This window comes from Phoxinus phoxinus (assembly GCF_949152265.1).
Source record: "Phoxinus phoxinus genome assembly, chromosome: 9".
NCBI classification, from domain to species: Eukaryota; Metazoa; Chordata; class Actinopteri; order Cypriniformes; family Leuciscidae; genus Phoxinus; species Phoxinus phoxinus.
The window spans coordinates 29,385,301-29,411,554 of record NC_136884.1 but is presented as its reverse complement, the minus strand read 5'-3'; the positions used below and the strand labels follow the sequence as shown (position 1 = coordinate 29,411,554).

At 38.9% G+C, this 26,254-nt stretch overlaps 2 protein-coding genes across 6 annotated transcripts in view; both read right to left on the bottom strand.

Moving 5' to 3' along the window:
• The window catches only part of LOC307004872 (uncharacterized protein), a 34,303-nt gene extending 8,742 nt beyond the window's left edge, over window positions 1-25,561 (bottom strand). Inside the window, exon 1 of the mRNA XM_079624429.1 lies at window positions 25,524-25,561. The gene's annotated coding sequence lies outside the window, so the exon portion shown is untranslated. The remainder of the gene's footprint in view (window positions 1-25,523) is intronic.
• On the bottom strand, window positions 13,343-25,386 carry LOC307004871 (uncharacterized protein). Of its 5 annotated transcripts, none has more exons than XM_079624428.1 (4): window positions 25,303-25,382; window positions 24,482-24,598; window positions 24,289-24,395; window positions 13,343-15,789 (listed from the first exon to the last, which is right to left on the bottom strand). In XM_079624428.1, the coding sequence occupies exons 3-4, from the start codon at window positions 24,392-24,394 to the stop codon at window positions 14,615-14,617; spliced, it is 1,281 nt and encodes a 426-aa protein (XP_079480554.1). In that variant the 5' UTR covers window position 24,395; window positions 24,482-24,598; window positions 25,303-25,382; the 3' UTR covers window positions 13,343-14,614. The 5 variants fall into 5 exon arrangements, with proteins under 5 accessions (XP_079480554.1, XP_079480553.1, XP_079480550.1 ...); XM_079624427.1 differs by having other exon boundaries at window positions 24,289-24,358; window positions 24,446-24,603; window positions 25,310-25,354; XM_079624424.1 differs by having other exon boundaries at window positions 24,289-24,598; window positions 25,303-25,386.
• Window positions 25,562-26,254: the final 693 nt, after the last annotated feature.

The following is a 26,254-nucleotide window of genomic DNA, read 5'->3' as shown; positions in this document are numbered from 1 at the left end:
AGGGTGCCTTTCTGTCACTTTGGGTGATTGATTTATGACCCTTAAGCCCCACCCCTTTTTCCCACGCATGCCCCTCCCACCGTGGGAAAATTCCCACGCATGCCCCTCCCACCGTGGGGTATTCCCACGCTGGTCCCTCCTCTTATGGGCGTGAACTGAAAGCGTGGGAGAATCCCACCTGAGAAGTTTCTGTATGGAACATCTGTTTGTGTACCTGTTATGGCCGTCTGTTTTAATTACAGTGTATGGATCCTTAGCTGTGTATGTGTGTTTTTGAGGTGTTAATGTTGGAAAATGATGAAAAAACATTCCAAAACAACGTATTTTAAGCTTTTTAAGAAGGATGACAGAAAACAGAGATGAGATCATGTTTTTTATTAAAGAAAGGGTTTTACACATTTACATTTGAAAAAAGTTGTACTTTCACCCGTTAGTAAAATGTTAAAAAGGTTTAATAGCATTTTCTAAAACTATATCAAGCAAACGGTTCTATTTTCTAATATAGCCTACATTAAACAAAACAAAAAAGTCTTATGTTTTTTACATATGTTAAAAAAGTTTAGCTATTCACAAAACACATGGATTTAAAAGTCATTAAAACGTTGTATAAAGTTAAAATACACATATGTTTCCACACATTCGTAAAACTGTTGCATTTTACATAAGTCAACTTGCTGTTTCAAACACATCATAATATTAAACCATATAAGCAACATGTTAAAAAACTGCATGTATCAAAATATTAAGTTTTTACAGTTCCGTTTGTTAAAGAAGAACACAAGTTTTTTAACCAACCCCAAAGTTTAAAGATGTGTAAAAAGATTCCCATGTGTGTAATCTCATGGGAGCTCAGTGAATCGCGTGTGGTCACACCAGAGGTCTGTTGGGAATGACAGAATTGAAAGGTGTCCACTGACTCGCTCAGGCCACTCCTACCAAACACACCCCTCAAAGCTGAGAGGTTGAGAGGCCGTGGTTTAAATTACAGGTAGATATCTATACGAAATAAGATGCACCGGTGTTTTGTCAAAAATAAGATTATACTATGCATCATCTTTATACTTGAATTCCTTTTTAACTGTTTTTAATTGTCCTAGCTTTTATTTTTATTCCTTTCTCTATTTTTTAGGGTTGTGTGTGTGTGTGTGTGTGTGTGTGTGTGTGTGTGTGTGTGTGTGTGTGTGTGTGTGTGTGTGTGTGTGTGTGTGTGTGTGTGTGTTTTTGAGGTGTAAATGTTCGAAAATGATGAAAAATATTCAAAACAAATATTTTAAGCTTTTAAGATGTATAGTATAAGGATGGCAGAAAAACAGAGAAGGGATCATGGTTTTTATTAAACAAATAGTCTTACGTTTTTACATACGTTTAAAAGTTGTACTTTTCACAATTAAATAATGTTTAAACTCATTAAGACAATGTATAAAAGGTAAAATACAACGAAATGGTACTCACGTCTGTAAAATCGCTAAAAAAAACAAGTTAAAACGTTTAAATAGGATTTTCTTAAAGTTATCAAAATGTGTTAGCATGTATTAAATTATATCGAGCAATCAATCTATTTTCTAATATACATTTCAAAGATGTACTTTTCACAATTACATTGTGTTTAAAAATATATTTTCAAAATATATTTCAATATATTTAACAGTGTTTCACATATATGTGAATATATTGCATTTCTGTATGGGGGATGTTAAAAATTGGTAAAGAATTTCAAAACAGTGTGTGTCAGAGTCGGTAGAAATGTCTGCATATGTCTCTCTGACACCTATCGCAGGTGCTGTCTGCACCATCTAATCTACTACACCAAAAGAAAACATTTACAAGAGTAGCGAATGTGCGTTTGTACGTTGAAATCTATGTTATTCAATTAAAAAATGCTACGAAACAAAGACAAGAAAACACCTTTCTATAAGTGAACCTCAAAATATGTGCATGGAGCAAATGGGTCCACGTACAATGATTTATCAGAAAATTACTTTTGTCACTTTGTTTGAAGAAAAAACTTAAATCAGCTGGTGCTATAACTATTGAAGTTATTACATCCTGAATACGGTAATGACCTGTTTTATGTGACATTTAGGCCTATATCCTCTTTCAAAATTAACTCAATACATTTGAATACGCTAAAGGTCTATAACCGAACTTTAACATCTTAATATTTGGTAAAGTTAACTTTAGCCCTGCACAAAATGAAATACATACTATCTACTTTCTAAATGCTTGTTACGACTCTTGTTGCGAACAGACCACCATGCATATCTTTTGACCTTGTAATACTTAATCAAAATTTTGTATTCGGTGTGGTGATCTACACGTTGTGTATGTCACTAACAACAGTTACACCCACTCTTTACGACGTCATGACGTGTGGAGTTGTATATCTGACCTGACAATCTCACAGATATAGGCTACGCAGAGCTCAACTGACCTCCGGACAGAGCTGACCTAACAGGCCCCGTGCAAAGACCGGTGTGGACACCTGTGGTACTGCAACATCTCATCGATCAAAGGTTGAAGGGATATGGTTGTTACATGGATAGCCAAAGACCGCATCAACATTCCTGTATGTCTGAGCATGACACGAATTGCACTTCTTCGACTAACAATGTGGAGGATCTGACGCTAAAAAAAAACCTTCAGAGCGTTAACACAGACGACTTGGACGATTGTCCAAGGACTCAACCACATGACATTCCAGGAACTATCCGTATCTTTCAACATCGAATTGGAGACAAAGTTTATACCATCCATGAAGTTTTGTTCTAAGGACTTGTGAAATGGAAGAACGGAGTCCGTTGAGTTCTGAAGATGCTGCACACAAGCCAACGGTGTACGAGTGTGCCGCGAGCAAAGAGTGTCGTTTAAGGGATACCATAGACTGTATGTTTAATGATTATTTCAGAGGACAGATGATTGACTTGATGCATAAGATCATCGATGCTGTGCGTGATTCGAAGAACGATTGTACCAAGCGTGTAACAAATCTCAAAAATGAAATGATCGTAAGAGGCTTGGTTGGCTCATGGCCTGATGTTATGATTGTATGTCTTAATGCCAATGAGCCGATCTGTGTAATTCTCAGAAAAGTTCTGGGTGTGGTGTTTGATTGTAGTGACGAATTTGGAGTTCTCTGTATGTGTACATTTGTAGCAGATCTATGCGCGTCACTGTTTTCAAAAAATGAGAAAATCTGTGACGTCTGTGAAATAGTTGAAACTCTAGTTAGCTACATCCTAGAGCAAAACAAGATAGGCTGCCGAAAATTTATTTTATGGTCAGACAAACTCTAATGTAGTTACTATTGTTTTACTTTTACTTATTGCTTCTTTAACGCTTCAATGTGTGAATATACAGTAAAATGCTTCAATGTATGAATATACTGTATAACACATGTGTGAATATACCATATATCCCACAATATATTGTTGAAATAAATTGATTTAAAAAAAATCTTTTCCTTTGTGGTCATGTCTGAGCTCATAAAAATGTAACATTTTATCATATTACAAAACGTATTCTTGGCGCTTATTAGGGACGGGGTTTGGTAAAAATGTAACGATTCGTTAGTATTGCAATGTTTGAGCCGCGATTCAATATTATTGCGATTCTTAACATATTGCGAAAAGATGATCCTACTAGCCTACTAATAATGCAATATACAACCATAGGCTGTGAAAATATAGTATAGGTCTACAACAATGAGTTGTGGGGCATCATGAATGTTAATCACATTGACTGATTTGCTGAAATTAAAAACAGGGGTGAGTGGCATCCAATAAGATTGCCATTTGTGCATTCGTTCCGACCCACTACCGGAGAAGTCGGCAACTCTTCTGCTTGTTCTTAAAAAGCTGAATAATAACGGATGAACTCAGTAATTTTGACAGAAAAATACAAACAAGAATATCGTTTACATGTAGCGCGTCGATTGTGTGTGTGTGTGGTATGTTAGACTCTCTCTCTGCGTGCGTGAGAGAAACGCAATGTTAATACTCTGTGTGATTCCACATCATAGATAGAGGGAAAGTTGCACTAAACAAAGTATCAATATAGTAAAACATTCTCAAACAGAAAACTATCACTTAAATTCTTAATTGTCATTTATTCCTATAAACACTGAATGTTGACGGCTCTCAAAGAAAAGCCTTCACCTAAAACACATACAGTCCAACATACAAAATGTGAAACAGGGTCATAATTTCCAAACTTGTGTGTATTATAAACGATGCTTTTCACCCCTCTTTTCTTAGTGATTTGGTCTTTTGAATCTTACACGGGTGTGTGCATGTGAGATTCCTGTATAAAGGTTATGTTTTAAAGTTAGTCCATAGGCTTTACAAGAGTGAGATACTTTGAGTCATATGACAAAATATTACAACCAAAGATTTAAGCACAACTATTTACACACAGAATATCTAGATTGTGTACATTCCATTATCTCTTTGTTTGGGGTTAGAGAACATCCTCAGCTCCTTAGCTCATATGTTTCTTTAATTTGTGCAGGATGTTATACAGTAGGTATTGGTAACAAACAAACAACCAAAAACTTTAAAGCAACATGGACCCATAATATTAATATATAAAATATGATATAATTAGTTTGAAAATGACTTCCATAATATTTTCTTTTAGTAAAGCTGCCTGGATCACCCAAAGATCTCACAAAGATAGCTTTCTCGAACATTGCATGTTTGCACTATGCCTAAAACTTAGAAATCAACATGCATTTCCTGCAGTTGTTAAACGCCTAAAAAATGAAATGAAATGTAAGTTTGTCAGAAGAAAAAGGATTGGTCATACATTTAAAAAAGTCTTCTAGTGAAGATGTTGTGTTTGTCACAAACACATCCAAAGAGCTTTTATACGTGTGAGGAAACCTCTAGCAACAATACTGATCACAGAAATAATGCAGGTCATCAGATTGTTTTAAAGAAATTAAAACATAAATAAAAGGTGAATCTTTATTTAAAGAAGATAGATTGCTGCTTTTTCAACACACATAAATGTTCAAAATCGTTTGTATCTTTGACTACTTCTAATCCATACTTTGATGCATCATGGTTTTAGGTCTGTAAAAAATACATAATAAAAAAGAAATAACTGACTAGGGTTAAATGAAATATCCTAGTTTGGTGTCTTGTTTTAGTGTAATAACAGTTTTTGTAAAGCAAAGAGTAGAGTTCTATTAATGTTTTTAAAATAGTTTTCATCCATTTCTTGTAGAGAGAACTAAAAGTTTACCAAAGCTCACAATGCCATTCAGAGTGCACAAGAGATGCTTTCTCGTTATCTAGGCATAACACAGCATGGTACAAAGTGATGCTCTCTCTGTATGATGTCGATCTAATAGTGAATTAGTAACTAAATTAAATTAAATGTAAAACATTTTAAACGTTGTTTTGATTAAGTACTTTTACCCCGATTTAAGTCTGTAGCAATAGGGAATGTGAAGGTACGTCACGCAGTGTTGCATTATGGGACGTGGCCGCCATATTTACAGGCACCGATCTCTGTTTACCTTTTCGCGATCGTTGATGACATTTAATAATGGGTGTGTTAGGCTAAAAAGATACACAATTGAAGAAGAACGGGAAAAAATGGAGAAGTTGAAAGAAAAAGAGAAGGGACCCTACCGGGAGAAACTAAATGCCACTGCCAAAAACGTTATTTGGACAAACTGGGATTACGGATTAAATGCTAAATATTCAGCTGAAGTTATGTTATTTTAAAGAGTCATAAGCAGTGGGTTTGAGCAGTTGCATTTCAATTAAAAAAAAGGATTTGTTATAATCGTCAACATTGTTTAAAAAATATAATTTAGAATTGTCTGGTATCTTTGAAAGTCGTTCGTGAAAGACATTCTAGGCCTATAACTTGTTTTAAATTATTTAACGTTGACTTTTTTTGTTTTTAACGTTTCTTTTAAATATGTAGCCTATGTGAAGGAAAGCATTCTAACTTTAAAAATTGACACCTTTGTATTTTAACTTTTTACAGCGTTTAAAAAATATTTAAGTTTTACGTGAAAGTGTTACACCCCCTGTGAAAACTGTTTACCACTTATGTTTCACGTTTTTAAAAGTTTAAAGCACATCGGTGTGTGCTTGCGTGCGTGCGTGTGTGCGAACTTCTGTGACAAAGTTATTTGTTATAAAACTGTAAAAATACTAAGTTCATGAGAGCGATTGAAGATCGCTATCGTTGCATTCCGTCTTATGTTTATTTTGTTAATTATGTTTGCACTTTGATCGGCTAAATGTCACGTGATCCTCCCTTGTTATTTATCTGTACAGTATTTAATGTTATATCTGCATTTTGTGTAGACTTCGACTGTGTTTCAGGGAGCATGTAGGCTAAGGGCATGAACCGGATAAACATGCCCTTAGCCTACATGCTCCCTGAAACATGTGGAGCCACATCGGGTCCGTGTGTGTGTGTGTGTGTGTGTGTTTTTGAGGTGTAAATGTTGGAAAATGATGAAAAACATTCCAAAACAACGTATTTTAAGCTTTTTTAACATGTTGCTTATATGGTTTAATATTATGATGTGTTTGAAACAGCAAGTTGACTTATGTAAAATGCAACAGTTTTACGAATGTGTGGAAACATATGTGTATTTTAACTTTATACAACGTTTTAATGACTTTTAAATCCATGTGTTTTGTGAATAGCTAAACTTTTTTAACATATGTAAAAAACATAAGACTTTTTTGTTTTGTTTAATGTAGGCTATATTAGAAAATAGAACCGTTTGCTTGATATAGTTTTAGAAAATGCTATTAAACCTTTTTAACATTTTACTAACGGGTGAAAGTACAACTTTTTTCAAATGTAAATGTGTAAAACCCTTTCTTTAATAAAAAACATGATCTCATCTCTGTTTTCTGTCATCCTTCTTAAAAAGCTTAAAATACGTTGTTTTGGAATGTTTTTTCATCATTTTCCAACATTAACACCTCAAAAACACACATACACAGCTAAGGATCCATACACTGTAATTAAAACAGACGGCCATAACAGGTACACAAACAGATGTTCCATACAGAAACTTCTCAGGTGGGATTCTCCCACGCTTTCAGTTCACGCCCATAAGAGGAGGGACCAGCGTGGGAATACCCCACGGTGGGAGGGGCATGCGTGGGAATTTTCCCACGGTGGGAGGGGCATGCGTGGGAAAAAGGGGTGGGGCTTAAGGGTCATAAATCAATCACCCAAAGTGACAGAAAGGCACCCTACAAACTCTCTCTGATAGAAGACGACAATGATGAGGTTAATACAAAAAAGACAACTAAATGGACAATTAACACAAAGGGCCCTATTTTAACGATTTGAAACGCAAGTATCAAACGCGAAACTCAAGTAACTTTGTGGGCGGATCCTGGCGCTGTTGCTATTATACCAGCGGGATAAATTACTCTTGCGCACGACGCAAATCTAAAATAGGATGGTCTGAAGTAGCTTCATTACTCATAGGTGTGGTTTGGGCGTAACATGAAATAAACCAATCAGAGCATCCTCTCACATTCCCTTTAAGAGCAGGCGCGCTTGTTCCATGGCAGATTGCTATAATTATAACGGCGAATTTGCCAGGCGCACGCCAAGAGCGGTTCACAGCCGAGGAGACCGGCGTTCTCGTCAGGGCCGTAAGACAGAGAAGTGACAATGTATGGGGATGATGGGAGAAACCCACCCAAATTAGCTTCGGTTAAACAGGCGTATAATAATTAGGGTAAATGTGTAAGCTAGATTTATGCCTATTTTTTCACATCTTCACGGACACAACAATGATTTCCCTCGCGTGTTAATATTTTTCCTTGTAATAATGTATGATTTGTAAAAATGAAAACGGCTGCGTATGTTTAGATTAGAGAATCAAAGTGTTGGCGCGTTGTTTACACGCTACATTATGGCCAACCACGCGCCCTTAAAATAGCATATGACTAACGCGCAACGCGCCACTGTCTTTAGACTGGGTTTTTCCTGGTCAGTGGCGGAATTGCTTTCTAAAACTGGAAAATAGCACCAGGGAACTTTTGCGCCGGAACACGCCTCCTCTTTTCGCTGAACCGCCCCCGGGAGCACAAGTTCATTCCCTAATTTACCGCCATGTGTCTGTCGAGTGTTATGGAAATTTTACATTTAGATGTGTTTCTTTTGCTTTTGTATGGGTACAACTTGTATTAACGTTGAACTTTCATTTACTCATAAGCATTTAAAGGAATATAATCAAAAGCACATTATTAAAGATATAAAACTAAGCTTTTTAGAAATGTTTAAGTTAGAACAAGATTGAAGGAACAAAATGTTCACTGTTCAAATGTTCATAGTTCACTGAAGACTATGTGTGAAAATGTGTGCGCAGCTTTGATCGAACTAAAGATAGACGAGATGTGTGAAACAGAGCAGGGGCTGAGAGAGGGGGTTTTTGGGCAGACATGACGTTGCTCAGACCAGTTAGAATTTGGGTTGGACATGAGCTAATGAGCTAAGACATCTCCATTTAAGGTAACGAGGATTTTTACACAGGGTGTGTTAGGGTATATAACCTTGGCGAAAGGGACTAGCCTTCGCCTTCTCATGTCAGATGCTCTCTGCGTGAGAATGCCATGGGCCTTCTCATACTTAGACACTGTCTGTATGTTGAACGCTTATTTCATGCATGAAATAAAATACTTTGTTTAATCTCTTGAGAATCGACTTTGTCTCCTTCATCCAGGTTTTAATATTGAGGTAATTTTCCACAACACGAGCGAAAAGTCCGCTATGCGCGGGTGCAAAATAGGAATGATACATGCGTCGGTGTACAAAGTCAATTGCGCTGGGTGCAAGATAGGGCCCAATGTCTGTTTGTATCAGAGGCAAAAAACAACAACAAAAATGCTGCTATTGAGACCTACTCTGCTTCTCTTCTTAATGAGACATTGTTTTATGCCTCTGTTCAGACTACTGTTAGTGTTGCCAGTCTCATGTGTCTCAGAGCAGCTATTAACCGTCACATCACGAAAGACAACATCATAATTGATAAAGTCATCAATCAAGCAGTCATTAAATCAATTATAAAGCGCCTACAGGACGCTTAAATGTTCTCAGTGTTGAGAGAAAACGTACTTAGAACAACAATCTGGGGATGTCCTTATGTTATAAATACTTGCTGAATGTTTTCATAATGTTATGACAGTCTGAGACCAACATTCATGGAACATCCTTATGGTGTTATTTATTTGTACTTGATGAATGTTCTCATAATGTTGAGAGTAAATGTTCTGAGAACAACTTCTTTGCCAGATGGAAAGAAATGGAGAATAGATAGTCAAGTGGATCACCATTACAAGCATGATGGCTGACAGTCATTCATAGATATTCATAGAATATATATATAAAAATAATAATCCATTGATCAAATTTTGCTATAAAGAGCTGAAAATATTGAGATGGCTTGGTTACGACACTGACTTTGCTCCTAATAAGGCAGACAAAATATTATTTTTATGGACTACTCAAGGTCTTATTGTACTGTTCTTTAATGTCTCAGGGAGTGTGGTGTTCTTCTGTCATCTTGTTCCCTTAACCCTTTAGGCGCCAGAGGTTTTTTCCTAAAACGTTCGATTTTGACATCTTAATTTCAAAAGGCTATATCTTAAAAGTGATAAAAGATAAGAGACTTTTTGTAAATGAGAGAAAAATTAAAGGTATAGCGGAGGATTTTCTTTTTCCGGGTGGGTAGCCTATACTATTGGTCCACTTTACTTACTTTACTTACTTTACTTTATTGGTTTATAGTAATGTGGACAACCTCTTTTAATGAAAAGAGCAGATTTAGCCTCTACGGCTAATTTCCAGCTGTAGTCCCCAGCCAGTTGTTAATTGGCATACATCAATATATACATTACAATTAAAACAAGGCTTAAGCAAGAGCTTAGACAAACAGACAAGGTGGTACAAAATTGAGACAGGCAAGCAAGCACAAATTACAAAGATATAAAAGCAGGTCAAGCAATAAAATAGAGAAAATTGACAAAAAAGATAATCATGCAAAGACCACATGAAACACATATAGGACATAGCATTGAAACAGTCAGCAGAGATCAAGTGGCAGAAGCATGATCATGTCACATCTAGTGCGCACATCACATCTAGCATATTAATGTGTGCAGGTGTAATTGTTGATTAGCCAATTTTTAAGGTGTACAGTAAAAGTCGAATACATATGTATGTTTTTAATTGTAATGGGCAATGAGTTCCAGTTATGTATTGCAGTAAATGAAAATGATAATTGACCAAATGTACTTTTTCTGAGTGGGATTACTAGATCGCCACGTGTGGTGCTTCTGGTATTATGACTGCTGTTATTGCGTTGGATTATAAATGAATTGAAAGGAGGCAGAGCGGTATTATGTAAAATTTTGTAAACCAGACAAATATTTTTGTATTTAATTACATTTTCCCAGCTCAGCAGTTTATATTTTTTTAAGATTATACAATGGTGTAAACTGTTGGGCTTCTGGTCCAAAATTTTAAGAGTTTTTTTATAAATAGTTGCTAGTGGCTTAAGTGTTGAACTGTTAGTTTGTCCCCAGCTTGTCAGACAATATGTTAGATGTGACATAATCATTGCATCCATAAATAACTTAGCAGCATTAAAAGTAAGGGCACTTCTAATATATCTAAAATTAGCTAAACTAAACTTGACTCTATTGCAGACTTTCTTAATAAACCACCTAAGTGTCAATCATTCTGGTGATATGTTTACGTAAGGCCGTTCACGCGCTGGCGTGCGCTAAAAGCACAGGTTGGGCTTCCCACTGATGCCGCAGTCGTGAATATTCTACTAGACAGGTAAAGTTTGTCATGCTATTTGGAGAAATCCATTTAAAATCACTGCTAGTAGGCGTTCCCTCTCGGAAGCAAATAGAGTGTTGCGCATGTGCATTTTTTTTTTTTAAATGGAGAGGGCGGGTCTTTTCTAAAATTAGGAAAGATCCTCCGCTATACCTTTAAGGATGACCCAAAGTTTATGTAGGGATTAAATTTTCCCATCTAATTTGCATATTATGATGTCATATGGTGGCAACCATCTTGGATTATAGAATTTTCATGAAAAGTCACATGTTTTTAATGATAAAATGCAGCACTTCTTTCCCCCCAAAATGTCCCTCACCTTCTGTATGCTATATTGCACAATACTGAATGCTCAGGTAAATAGTAAGTAGTAAACAAACTGTGTAAATCATTACTAATAAATGGTAGTAACAAACCGAATGCATGTAGCGGTTGGCCTTTTGCTGTAGAGATTTTACTACATACAGCACTCTGATTCCATGTATGGGGCACATATATATTATTCATATGATACACAAACACAAGTAGACAAGACCTGTTTAGTTCAAAAGCTCACTCGCCACGGCAAGGCACAGATCATGAGTGAGATGACGAGACAAGACGAGAGAAAAAAAATTGTGTGTGGTTTTTGTTGATGTTTTTTTGGTTGTTTTTTAGCTGACAAAGACGCACACATCACAAGGACATGAACACAAAAAATAACACATATTGTACACTACTAAATGGTCAAGGAAATAGATAGTAAATCAACAGTGTAAATCATTACTAATAAATGGCAGACAAAAAAAAAAAAAAAAAAAAACAGGCCTTTTGCTGTAGAGATAATGACTCCCTATCCATCCAGGTGACTTTTCTTGTAGTGTTTCATGGTGTGGTACCTCTCATTGCAAGGCACAACACAAAGACCCACCCCACACTGCCTGCACATGTATTTTGTCTGACGGCGGCCTGATTATAGGGCGGGTCCAATCAGAACAAACTACACCATCTGGGTAACCATCAGCCTGGCATATAAAGTGGCGCTCAGTGAGTCTCTGTGGCAAGTCTCCCAGTGAGGACGACTTTCGGCCTTTGTTGCTCTCTTTCCTGGAGAAGCCTTCCAGTAAAGCAGTGATGACATCCTGCATGAAGACTTGCAGGGGCTTGTGAGGAGCAGCAGTGCAGCGGCAGTAAATGATGTGGGCATTCACCATGCTTACACTGAGAATGGCATTGAAAACCCTGTTGTACCATTTCCTTGACCTATGGGGAAAGACATAGGTCTTCATTCTCTGTCTGCTGTGTCGACACCCCCCATGAACTAATTGAACGACCACAAACAGGCCTATTTATCTCCCTATAGCCACTATCAGTGTGTTTGGTCCTGATGCCCTTTCTGACACATGTGTTGGAATGCAGTGTAGAGAGCATTGTGAGGCGCTTTGTATCATGCCACGTACAAGCTAGCATTTTCCCCTTCCTCATGAAGACTGGGTCATCTCCCTTGCTCAACGGTAACTGTTCACGGGTGAGGCCCTGTCATTTCATCCAATGACAGCTGCTTAGATAGACCATACATTGCTGAAAATAAATTTGGTAATACGGGGGATTACCAAATTGATGATTGGGCGGATTTTGAATAGCATGTCATACCCTGGCTGACCCCTGTCAACACACTCCTCATTATTGGTGAAGTGAAGGAAAGAAAATCATCTCAAATCTATTCCTTGACATCACCTTGCCAAATACAGGTGTTGCTGTTGGCCAATATTCGGCCCAATAATCCTCCAACTCTGACTTCTCTACCAGACCCATACTCAAATGCAGAGAAAAGCATTTGATTTCATTTCACTGACAGTTACGTCAAGACCATTGATGAAATCTGCAGTGTGGATGGAGTTGATGGGAGGCTAAAAACTGATGGGTGTAGCAATTTGTCTCAATTACAAGTAAATTCCAGAAATCATCAGAGAGAAAGAGTGATAGAAAATCTAGGGGCGAATTGACATTGGTGAGTTCTCTTTCCCACAGATATCCAATTGGCTGATCAAAGGGCGTGATCCAACTTTGGTACTCATCCTCATTGGCCAAGTACTCAAAGCCGGCATTCCCATCAGCTTTCTGTTCAATGTTCAATTTAATGAATCAATCAATAATACTATTGATTAGCATTACCAAACATGGACGTTTTATTATTATTTTAATTTAATACTGTGAAGCTGCTTTGATACAATCTGTATTGTGAAAAGCGCTATACAAATATTCTTGACTTGACTTTCGATAGACTATGCATAATAGCCCCTCTGCCCTGTGTCACACCGCCTCTGCTCCTGCTACGAGCAGCGCGGCCAGATCGGCCTCGTGCGCACAGCTCGGACTACTGTCATTGTCATTGCGACTCCTCACTCTGCCCCCTAACTGTCCTATGAATACTGCGACCTCGTCTAACATACCCAGTGGCATTAGACAAAGTCTCCACCACAATACTGTCAAAAGACAAAAGCTACATGGCTAGCGCGGTAAAAATCTCCCGCCTCGTTCCCCACAGCACTAACACGCCTGCTAACTTCGCGATGAACACTCCGACCCCGGGAAACATTGTTCCCACCACTGACATTGGGCAAAGGATTCACCGTTTGTGCTTGGTGTAGGGCTATACTTTCACATATGTCATATGTCTTTGCGTCGTTATATCATTGATATCGCGATGACATTTTTTTATCATGTACAAATTTATACCGGTATTATCGTGGACGGTATGATATGGCACACCCCTACTAGGAAATACAAAAAATACCCAAACCCATTTAATGGTAAAAATTTCATTGATTTTCAACAAATAAAAAAAAAGATATAATACAGATACAAATGATAAAGCTTGGGTTGCTGAATATTCAATCCCTTACATCAAAAGCACTTATTGTTAACGATATGATTACAGATTATAATCTAGATGTGCTGTGTTTGACAGAAACCTGGCTAAAACCAAACAATTACATTAATCTAAAGAGTCCACCCCCCAAGATTACAGTTATAAAAACGAGCCACGTCTGAAAGGAAAAGAGGGAGGTGTTGCTGTAATTTATAGTAATATCTTTAGATAATATCATGCTTAAATGTAACGTTATCTAGTGTAAATGTTAAATCGCGCTTGACATTTGTGCTTGCTACTATATATAGGCCACCATACAGACTTTATCCAAGAATTTGCTGATTTTCTATCAGAGTTAGTACTGGCTTCAGATAAAGTCCTAATTGTTGGTGATTTTAATATACATGTAGATAACGAAAAAGATGCACTGGGATTGGCATTTAAAGAAATTCTGACAACACGTGTCAGGATCTACTCATTGTCGTAATCATACTCTAGATCCAATACTATGACAAGGAATCAATGTTGATGCCGTTGAAATACTGCAGCAGAGCGATGACATCTCAGATCATTATCTAGTCTCGTGTATACTTCATTTAGCCAAGGTTGCAAAGCCAACTCCGTGTTACAAATATGTTAGAACTCTCACTTCTGCCACAAAAGATTGCTTTATTAGTAATATCCCTGATCAGTTTCATGTCCTCAGCATCCCAGATAACATAGAACTCGATATTGTGACAAACTTTTGACTCTTTTCCAGCACTTTTGACACAGTTTCTCCATTGCGCTTAAAGATTAAAGAAAATAGTCCAACACCGTGGTACAATGAGCACACTCAGGCCCTTAAGAGAGCAGTAAGAAAAATAGAGCATATCTGGAAGAAAATGCTGTGGAGAGAGCACGATTATGTACAGAAAGACCTTACAAACGGCTAGAACGGCTTTCTCCCGTGTGAGTTTTAATGTGCATGTTAAAGTTTCCTTTTCGGTTGAAACTTTGTCCACACTGTTGGCAGGTGAAAGGCTTCTCTCCAGTGTGAATCCCCATGTGCCTTTTAAAGTTTCCTTTTACAGTGAAACTTATTCCACACTCTTCGCAGGTGTAAGGGCTTTCTCCAGTGTGAACTACCATGTGCATGTTAAGGTTTCCTTTTCGGTTGAAACTCTTTCCACACTGTTTGCAGGTGAAAGGCTTCTCTCCAGTGTGAATTCTCATATGGACTTCAAGGCTTCCATGTTGACTGAAACACTTTCCACACTGACGGCATTTGTATGGTTTCTCTCCAGTGTGGGATCTCATGTGGACTTTAAGGTTTCCATGTTGATCAAAACTCTTTCCACAATGTTTGCAGGTGTAAGGGTTCTCTGCGGTGTGAACTCTCATGTGGACTTCAAGGTTTTCATGTTGACTGAAACTCTTTCCACACTGAGGGCATGTGTAGGGTTTCTCTCCAGAGTGAGATCTCATGTGCCTCTTAAGGTTTCCATGTTGATAAAAACTCTTTCCACATTGTTTGCAGGTGTAAGGCTTCTCTTTAGTGTGAATTTTCACGTGGTTATTAAGGTTTCCTTTTCGGTTGAATCGCTTTCCACACTGTTGGCAGGCGTACGGCTTCTTTCCCATGTGAACTTCCATGTGAACTTCAAGGTTTTTATGCTGACTGAAACTCTTTTCACACAGTTCGCAGGTGTAATGCTTCTCTTTATTGTGAATCCCCATGTGGTTATTGAGATGTCCTTTTTGGCGGAATCTCATTCCACACAGTGGGCAGATGCATGGCTTATTTCCCTTGTGATCTTCCATGTGGACTTTAAGGTCATGAAGTTGATCAAAACTCTTTTCACAATGATAGCAGCTGTAACCCTTCTCTTTATTGTGAATGCTCATGTGACTGTTAAGGCTTGCTTTTCGAGTGAATCTGTCTCCACAGTGTTGGCAGATGAAATTAATTTGAGCTTTTTCTTGTGATGGAATCGTTTCAGTCTGTGAGCAACTAAAAGACTTTATTTCAGTTGTGAAATCATGAAGATTCTCATATTGATCTTTCTCTTCCGTTTCATTCAGTACTTGATTGTCCTCTTTCAGCGCCATCAGGTCTAAGGCAAACAAGACAAATAAAAGTTAACCCCAATTTAATGGCACAAAGCAACCGACATTAAACCATTTATACTGTACATGAAAAACATTAAAACCAACATTAAGTAAATTCTATACCCACTTGAAAAATGTGTTGAATGTGTAGTGACAGATAGATTAGACACACAATTATTTACAATATTTGATAAATAACCCGCAATACCCCTCACCCGACAAGCACACTACAAGTTAGACTTCAACTCCGTAAACCCCAAACCAGGTACTGGCTACCATAGCAGCAAAAACACATCATCATTTCTACACTTCAGTATTGTTTTTGCCTATGGATTAATTCACACTCTTTTGAAATAATTAAAATATCACATGTAACTTCCAGTTATGGCGTCAAAGTGAGAGGTTGCAGTTTCAAACCCTCGTGCAATAATTGTAATCGAATCCTCTTCAAACCCACACACATCACTTATAATCATCACAATAATGGTGTCGAAAAAAGAGCAAAGGTCAAGGGAAATTGGATCCTGAAACACAAAATGTGCCCAGACCCTGAGAGTCCTAACGAACACGATGAGACGGGGGAAGAAGATGGAGGAAAAGTCTCTGATGTTAGGAATCCTAGTAATGCTGATATAATGGAGGCAATTAAAGGAATGGAAAAACGAGTCGGTGTTAAGATCGACAAAGTTCTTTCGGCAATAACAGAGGTTACAAAGAGAATGACGGAAGCGGAGGAACATATATCAGGGGCTGAGGACAAGATTGTTCAATTAAAGAATAGAGCCGAGTTGCTGGAAACGCAGGTGAAATCGATGTCGGATAAAGTGGATGATCTGGAATGCAGAAGGAGAAATAATCTAAGATTGGTCGGTCTTCCAGAGAAGGATGAGGGAATGGATACATGTGCTTTCCTGGAAAAGTGGCTGCCAGAGATTTTGGAACTGGATTCATTCCACACTTCATTTATCATAGAGAGTGCTCATTGGATACCCAGCTCTAGTCAGAGTCGCAGTTTTTGTCCAATTCCATTGACTTGTACCTCACAGCACGTCCAATACAAGTCAATGGAGTTGGACAAAAACTACGATAAAACCGGTTGGAAAGCATCTTTTGCAGCTATTTTTGTGTGAGCATATCAGTGAACACCCCTGACCACTCGGTGAGTTTCACGTCTTTGTAAACGAAAGTTTAATTTGTTTTAGGAAGGATTATTCCAGTGCACCTATGTAGCCATTGTGGAGGTGGGGATGGGGGGGGGGGGGGGGTCCTAACGCGACTTTAAGGGATCATGTTTATGTATTTATGCTCTGAAAAATCCATTATCTACAAAAAATTAACTAATCATACTTAGTATAATTATTCACACTGCACAGGGCTTAAAGTTTTCCGGCATCATGCCAGATCTCCAGCGTGTGGCATTTGGCTGCAGAAAAGAAAATCCTACATAAAAAAATAAAGGGTTCATGAGTTTGCCTACCAATGGTATGAGAGGAACACAGCCTTCACTCTCAACCAAACTAACATTACAAGCCAATCAGAAGTAGAATGGGGCGGGTCTTGGTTGCTGCTGGTTCTCAACCACACTTTTTCCAAGTCTTACTAAGCATAGATGCCGGAGTGGAGACATAAAGTTGGAGAGTAGCAAGCAAATAATGCAGCAGGATGGAGAGTAAGTTTATGAAGCCTGGGGAAGACATCCTAATTGATAAAGGACTTAAAAATAAATGGCGCTGGGGGTGGATAGAAGGAATAGGCAGGGCATTTTGGTAGCTGTTGTAAGAAATTAAGAGAACGTGGTGCTTGCTTCTGCACGTTGTGCTCGAGAAAGCTAATGTATGCAACTCGCGGTAAAAAAGTGCTACCGTTCCCCGAATTAGACCCCCGTCACAGAGCAGCTGTCCGCGCTCTCCAACACACAACACGACTACCGGGAGCAGCAACCAGAGCTGATGTAACGGCGTCAATGACTGACCGTGTTTATGACTTGAAAATACGCATGTGCACGGTCATTGCAGAACACGATTTATCATTCTCGATCTCTCAACAGCTTGTGAATCTGTGTAAAATAATAGCTGAAGATAAAAATGCTTTGACAAAACTGTCCATTTCAAATCAGCATGGGACTCAGGGTGGGACGAGACGCTTATCTCACGAGACGAGACACGAGATTGGGTTCATGAGAACGAGATAAGATTTTTGCAAAATTTTTCAGAAATCTTCAATGACAAAATTCATGACTGGAAAAATAGTATGCAGGTGCCTTATAAATTTATCCTGTATGATTTCACATGAGTCTCTTCAGACCTTACTGTACATTTATGAGCTTCCAGAACTTCTGATAGAGGCTGTGTGTGACCTCCAAACTGTACTCCTTTACACAATTGAACATAGAAATAAAAGGAGTATAAATAACAAAAATTAATAACAGTTTTCTCTTAGTCTTATTAAGGTCAAACAATAAGTGCAAGTGGAACCATAATCAAAGTTAGCGCACAGACTCTTTATAATTGTTGTGAAATTGCGGTTTTATTTTGCAAAAGAAAAAAGTAGTCTAAAAAGTAGTCCGGAAGTTAGAGGGTTAATCCGGTGAGTTTTAAAAAATTGTTCTTGCGTTCTGATTATAATTTCAGAAACGGAGACTCCCTTGTCTGTTGTCCTTAAAGGCTATGTTGCAGGTTAGAGTACCCAGTGAGCCAAAGTATAGAACAATAATGTAGGAACTATATTTAAATATAAACATATACTTATAAAGCGCTATTTAGGCTTCTGGAGTCGTTTTTGTGAGAAAATTTTACTTCCGCATTTGAAAACCGCCAAACCGGAAGTGACGTAACGGCAGGGAGAGCGGTCAAAGTAAACAATAGGAAAGCAATGGATCGCAATGACAGTTCGGACGCTGTGGAAATTGTAGCCTAAATGTTTACGCGTATGACAGACATCAGCCATATAATTATGAGCCTGATATGAAGCCAAGAGAGTAGACAGGCCAGGATTAGACAAAACAACGGTCAGAGGAGACACATTGAGCTGTGGTGTGAGGAGAACAGGGCAGGGGTCTCGGTGAGAGAACAGTGTTAGTTTATAGATGTATTCACGTTAGCCGACGATGTGTATAACACTATGCTCAGATCACTAACGTTATATTGTACAGATTATTATGTATCAGGCAATCGCAAAGCTAGTATTTAGACCCTTACCTGCATGTGTCGTGTATGTCAGCCATTAGGAGACAGTTTCCAGAGAAAGAGGGACATTATAAAGGCTTTGAATGGCCCCATTTGGTGATAATGAATAAAAAAATAATCACAATCACAACTTTCTTACTGTATAAAAACTTTCTATGTAGAAACACAAACATTAAAATTCGGAGTACAGATTGAAAATGAACATAATGCATTATATTTATAATAATAATAATAAGTGTCGGCTGCAGATTAATAACAAGCACATAAATGCATTACATTACAAGTTTATGGAGGATATGTTAATTAATTAAATTAAGACGAGGCAAATTTTGTAAAACAAATGTACAAAGTGATCTCTGACGGATCCGTGAGCGTCATGTTTCCCGCCGGCGGCCGAACCACATGCTGACGGCGGACCGGGCGACCCGATGAAGGAGCTGGGACAGTGTGCACATATCGCCATCATCATATAACGTTAACTCATCATATCGCCGGGATTATAATCATGCGGTCTATAGTGAACTCTACACACTACCGCGTCAAAGCAGATGCAGAAGCGAAGGCCGTCTCTTACCCTGCACAAAACGCACACGGGAGATAGCAACGTCCTTTTTCTTGTTCGGAAACCTGTGGACTCGATGTCCTGAATTATCACGATAATGATTAATTGAAATACAATAACCACAGAAAACACACTGAATCACGACCGCTTCAACTGAATACCAGCCTACTCTGCACTGAGCGAACGCAGCGCCCGGCAAACGACTACCCATTGTGACGTAATATGACGCGATGGTGAAAAAAAGCGTTTTTTCAACACGGTCAAGGAAACTGTCACGTTTTCTACTAAATCTGTGCCCTTATGTCTGGAAAAACTATTTTTAATCCTGCATTTACTTTTCATATGGTATTTTCATACAAGGTTATATATTAATTCTGGAAAAAAAAAAAAAAATGCAATATGCCCTTTAAAGCCTTGAACACACCAAGCCCAGTTTTTGTGCGTCGGCCGACTAAGTTTTCTCCGTGTGTTTTCTTTGTGTTCCGCACCATCAGCTGAATTTGGTCCTTGTCGGCTTTGTTTCGGCCGTTTTTACATGTTGAATCGGCATCGGGCTGTCGGTGAAAGAAGGAACTCTGATTGGCTGTTCAGCTGAACAAGTCAGTGCACGAGAATAATAGCAAAACAGTGAGCAAAGAAGTTAAAACGGTACAGATAGATATTAGCTGTTCTAATGTTACATCATCTTACTGGAGTGTTCATTGGTGAATATTTCAATATCAACATGAGCGGAGTGGAATAAACAAAGTGTGTAGCAGGATTGATATTCAAAACGGTAAGCACGCATTCCTTTGTTTACGGTTTGTGTATCTGCAGCCGGCAGCGTCAATTTCCCTTTTTGAAGGATGAATATATATGAATATATCTGCAGAAATAGACAGTTGTCACATTTACACACAGGCGCAGAACGCGCATTCTAGCTGACAGTCGGCTGTAGTTCTCTCGGTGTTCAAGTGCAGCTTTTTACCCCGACGCGAGGCGACAACACAGTCGGCTTTCATCAGCGCTAGTTCGTCGGCGTCGGCTTACGTTACAGTCTCTCAATATACGAAGTGCAAACCGAGACCAAAACAGAGACCAGAGCCACCACTACACAGTCCAGAGATGGGTATTGGGAGACAGACTAGCATTATATGTATGCAACCTAATTTGCGCGCATCAGGGAGCTTGTGTTTTACTTTCAGATTCGCAATCGCACATACTCTGGGTATAGAGGGAGAAGCATTGCTAAGCACACATTCTACAAGATAGGACATTTATACGACGCTCTGTTGAACAACGAATCTTCCGCCACCATCACGCGATCAGTGAACTTCGAGTCTTACTGCACTGTGTGCGACTGCAACTCATGCTGGATGAGCAGAGCAGACTTTTACATTCATTTCCAATGTTTAAAAAATAAAAATAAAATAAAAACCAGCAAAACGACAGTTGAGGCGAATGTGGAATATTCTAAGCTTATTTCACCCTCACGCTCCGTCATGGCGACATCGCGAGACAGCTTTTCACTCGACGGGAAATCTCGTCACATTTTAGTCTCGTGAGATCTCGTCACACCCCTATAGTAAATACACATGGCATAGTTTTCTGTAGTAAACAGTCTTTGTATACTTTCTATTTTAGATTAATTTCCTAGTACCGTAAAACTTCAAATAATAGCCCGGGCTTTTATTTTCCCAAATCGCCGAACTGCACCGGCTTGTATTTGAGACAGGCCTTTAATTTAGTGTTGATACTTCACCCTGTGCTGCAATATACATTTAGTTTTACATTCATTTACAGAAATCAGCTGGTTGAATGAAAATTGCTGATGTTATCGGATTTTCAGATGATATTCTTAATTCATTCAGTTAACGGATGCTCTGAGGTAAAGTGAATTCAGACTGCAGTGCAGACTAAGCAACAATTGTATTTAATTGTACAGTACAATCATAACATAGACATGATCTTAATTCCATTATGTCCTTAAACATAAAAATATTGCTGGCCATAAACTGACAAAGTGCACGTCCGGTGTACGATACCTCGAGTTGTCAGACGCGGCGCGGAGCTGCGCTTCTCGTCCGGTGTGCGATACCTCGAGTTGTCATAGACGCGGCGCGGAGCTTCTCGTCCAGTGTGCGATACCTCGAGTTGTCATAGACGCGGCGCGGAGCTTCTCGTCCAGTGTGCGATACCTCGAGTTGTCATAGACGCGGCGCGGAGCTTCTCGTCCGATGTGCGATACCTCGAGTTGTCATAGACGCAGCGCGGAGCTTCTCGTCCAGTGTGCGATACCTCGAGTTGTCATAGACGCGGCGCGGAGCTTCTCGTCCAGTGTGCGATACCTCGAGTTGTCATAGACGCGGCGCGGAGCTTCTCGTCCGGTGTGCGATACCTCGAGTTGTCATAGACGCGGCGCGGAGCTTCTCGTCCGGTGTGCGATACCTCGAGTTGTCATAGACGCGGCGCGGAGCTTCTCGTCCGGTGTGCGATACCTCGAGTTGTCATAGACGCGGCGCGGAGCTTCTCGTCCGGTGTGCGATACCTCGAGTTGTCATAGACGCGGCGCGGAGCTTCTCGTCCGGTGTGCGATACCTCGAGTTGTCATAGACGCGGCGCTGCGCTTCTCGTCCGGTGTGCGATACCTCGAGTTGTCATAGACGCGGCGCTGCGCTTCTCGTCCAGTGTGCGATACCTCGAGTTGTCATACACGCGGCGCGGAGCTGCGCTTCTCGTCCGGTGTGCGATACCTCGAGTTGTCAGACGCGGCGCGGAGCTGCGCTTCTCGTCCGGTGTGCGATACCTCGAGTTGTCATAGACGCGGCGCGGAGCTGCGCTTCTCGTCCGGTGTGCGATACCTCGAGTTGTCATAGACGCAGCGCTGCGCTTCTCGTCCGGTGTGCGATACCTCGAGTTGTCAGACGCGGCGCGGAGCTGCGCTTCTCGTCCGGTGTGCGATACCTCGAGTTGTCATAGACAGCGCGGAGCTGCGTTTCTCGTCCGGTGTGCGATACCTCGAGTTGTCATAGACAGCGCGGAGCTGCGCTTCTCGTCCGGTGTGCGATACCTCGAGTTGTCATAGACACGGCGCGGAGCTGCGCTTCTCGTCCGGTGTGCGATAACATTAACCTTGAGTTGTCATAGCGGCGCGCCGCTAACTCTCTCTGCCTGCCTTGCTTGGGCTCTCTTGCGTGCCCAATCTGCACCATAGAACTGGCTTAAACAGACGATCTGACAGGTTTTAGAAGATTAAATACAACCCGAAACTAAAAAACAGACCAGGCCTCTATTTGAGACCGGCCTTTATCCAAACCTGTAGCCACACCAGGCGTGTAAAAGAGACAGGCGTCTATTTGGGACTCGGCTATTATTTGAAGTTTTACGGTATTTAATTTACCATTATTTATTTTGAACAAAACTATTTCAGAAATGTCATCTTTTTGTAGGTCATCTTGTACCCTGTGTGATGGATTTTTTAAATGACTAAAAATAGTAAACTGTACATCAAACTAATCATGACTCTAAACATCTAAGCCTAACCTTACTTCTTTAAGCATTCTACAACTTGAACAAAATGTACTCTGAAGTTTGTGTCGAAATCAGTGGAAACTTCCGAGATGCTGGCTAGAAAATATCAAAAATATAACAGTCTAGAATGGTCTCATTACCTAGTAACATAAGGGATTGAATATGAAGAACCAATCAAATTGTGGGGAAATTATGTAATGTATTACGTAATTTTTGCCATGCTCCTATTCTATAAAAACTGTATTCCTTTAGCTGGTGGGATTCTCTCGGAAATTGGTCTGAAAACCATGATTAAAGCATATTCGAAGGCATTGTCTCAAGTCTGTCGGTTATTATTGCTGCGCAGCAAGTTAGTTAGTGGAACAAGTTATTTAGCGAAACACTAAAGACCTTATTACCGAGTGATAGTGTCGAAAGGGGGCGAGACGTCGTTCGACTCTTAGGTGTTGTTAGTTAGCGGTCAGGTAACTATAATTCTCAGGCATTTTATGCGGTAAGAATGGCTACGCTTATGCATCAACCTGCGCATTCAGAGGTGAACTCAACCGAGTATAATATTTTCAGGTGTCAAGGATACTCAAGCCAAGTCAGGTGCGTAGGGGAAAAATCTACCACATTATATAATATTGTCAAGGACAAAGCTAACCAGCAACACTTGATATCAAAAGCAACCTAAATGTTACGTGTGCACCTTATTGTAGTGAGTAACCATTCTTGGTTGTGCGGTTTCAAATAGCCCACCATAATCTGTAGTCAGAGCCTGTCCATGGCTAATGGCAATGGCAGACACATTACTAGTTAGTTTAAAGGGAAATCATTTTCAAATAAATGTTCTTTTTTTTTACCAAATAACCCCCAACCATTGTATTTGATTTATACAAAACAAGGATTTTGTTTAATACTGCTGTAAAATTAAGTAGAATGGTTTTCAATGTTTTTAAATTAGAAGTTGATTATGGGTTTAAAGTCACTTAATTGTAAAAGGCTACTTCTGTATTATTTTTCCTAATTTAATGCGTGTTGTAATAACAAATGGAAGTCTGATCTTCCCAGGTGGAAGGCAATATTAGCATTTGTCTGGTCACGTGATCTCAACATGTCTGAACACATGAGGTGACCCGAAAAAATAAAACCACCTTAATAAGGACACTCATTTGACATTCTACAAAAATATTATTCATTTCTGTAGAGCTGGACATTTTAATAAGGATCAAATGACTAAATTCAGCTTTGAGAATGAAACCAACCTGATTGATCCTCAGTATCTTCATGTTTCACACTGAATGTTTCTTCAATCTTCACATCTTCAATAAACGCAATCTTTGTTTGTTCCTCAGTTTCTTCTCGTTTCATACTGAATGTTTCTTCAATTTTCAAGTCTTTACTCTCCTCTTTAATAAACGCCATCTTTGTTTGTTCCTCAGTTTCTTCTAGTTTCACACTGAATGTTTCTTCAATCTTCAAGTCTTTACTCTCCACTTTAATAAATGCCATCTTTATAATAGTGAGTCGCGTGGATCTCAGTCGCTTCACCAGGAGTTGTTCTGTGTGTTTGTCCTGTTTAAGATGAGAATAATTAACAGAAAGAAAAATAAATCCACACTAAATCTCTGTGTGTTTCAATCAGCTCTAGTTCAGTAGTTCAGCGCACTGGTAAGAGAGTCAGTCAGAGTGAAAGTTAATGGACTATTCAACATTATTATTGATCTGCCTGTATTTACACCATTATGTGAGAATCTCCAGTGCAGCTAACACAGTATAAATAAATGAACTAAAATACGATTTTAATACAACTTTTTTACAACAAAAATGAACCATCACTGAACTTACTTAAGCTGGACTACGACGCTATTTTCTTCTAGATCTGCTGTACAGCAGAAACAAACTTTATTGCATTATTTTCCTATTATCACAGTAAAGCTGCTTTGAAACAATCTGCATTGTAAAAAGCACAATGTAAATAAAGGTGACTTGACTCACCTGATTAGATCAAAACTGAACATAAATTAATAGAAGTACAAAAATCACACAAACTAAGTTCATATTTAGTATCTAAATTTGTGCACTGATTCACGATAAAGGGAGCAGAATGAGACGCACATTTTACTCGTGCATGAATACACTTTACTAAAAACAACAACGTTCATCCGTGTTTATATATACACAATGTTACATTTACCAGTACTTAATTCATTTCATTGTATAAACTGTTTGAACGAGTTGCTTTGATTTAAACACTTTAAATGAATAAAAACACAAACCTGTCTTCAGTCGAATCTCATCAGATGCAGGAGCACGGCGCAGCTCTATGACATCACATCAACACACCAAAATAAAAGTCCTGCCTGCACGCTGAGGCTCAACACTTGTTGAGTTGCATACAGAAAAACACATTAAAATATTAATTTAACGCATGAATCAGAGATTCCAAATGCTATCAATACCATCAAGATTTTTTTTTTTCTCTCCAAGAGCTGCTTACCAAAATATAAGCCAGCGTGAATGATATTCAGAGAACAATAAAGTCAATAATCTTGGTCTTCATATTATTTATAAAGGATTGTAAAAAAAACAACAACAACTTTACAATATTTTAAACTCTTTAGGAATTTGTAGATCAAAATGTCTGATTTCAACGTGTGATCTAAGTATTAGATATTCATCTTATTCCATCTCAATAAAACTGTAAAGGATATTACATTGCTTTTGTCTGCCTGAATGGAGTACTTAAAATGGTTACTGCGTGTTCCGGTTAAAAATGTAGGGTAGGGCGAAGAACTCAATATTTTATAAATAAATTTTTTTATTCTGTAAATGGTGTTTGACTTAGTCTTTGCACATGTGCTTTGTAAACGTCACATGTGACTTTTCAATGTGATTACACAATGTGTTGTACCCCATTGAAGTCCACTATATGGAGAAAAATCCTGGAATGTTTTCCTCAAAAACTTTAATGTTCTTGGAATATATGATGTTGTCTTAAACCATAGTCTGTCTGAATACTGGATTCTGATTGTCTGGAAGATGTGTAAAAAAAAAGCCTTTAACGCAGAGGTAGTTTCAGTCATTTTAATCAACCACTGTTCTACCTGATGTGATCTATAAACATAGGTAAGCATTAGGGTTGCCACCTTCAGTGTGGCAAAATAAGGGAGCCATCTACTCTGCAGCCATCTACTAAAGTGATATTTAGGGCCCAAGCCTTGAAAAGGC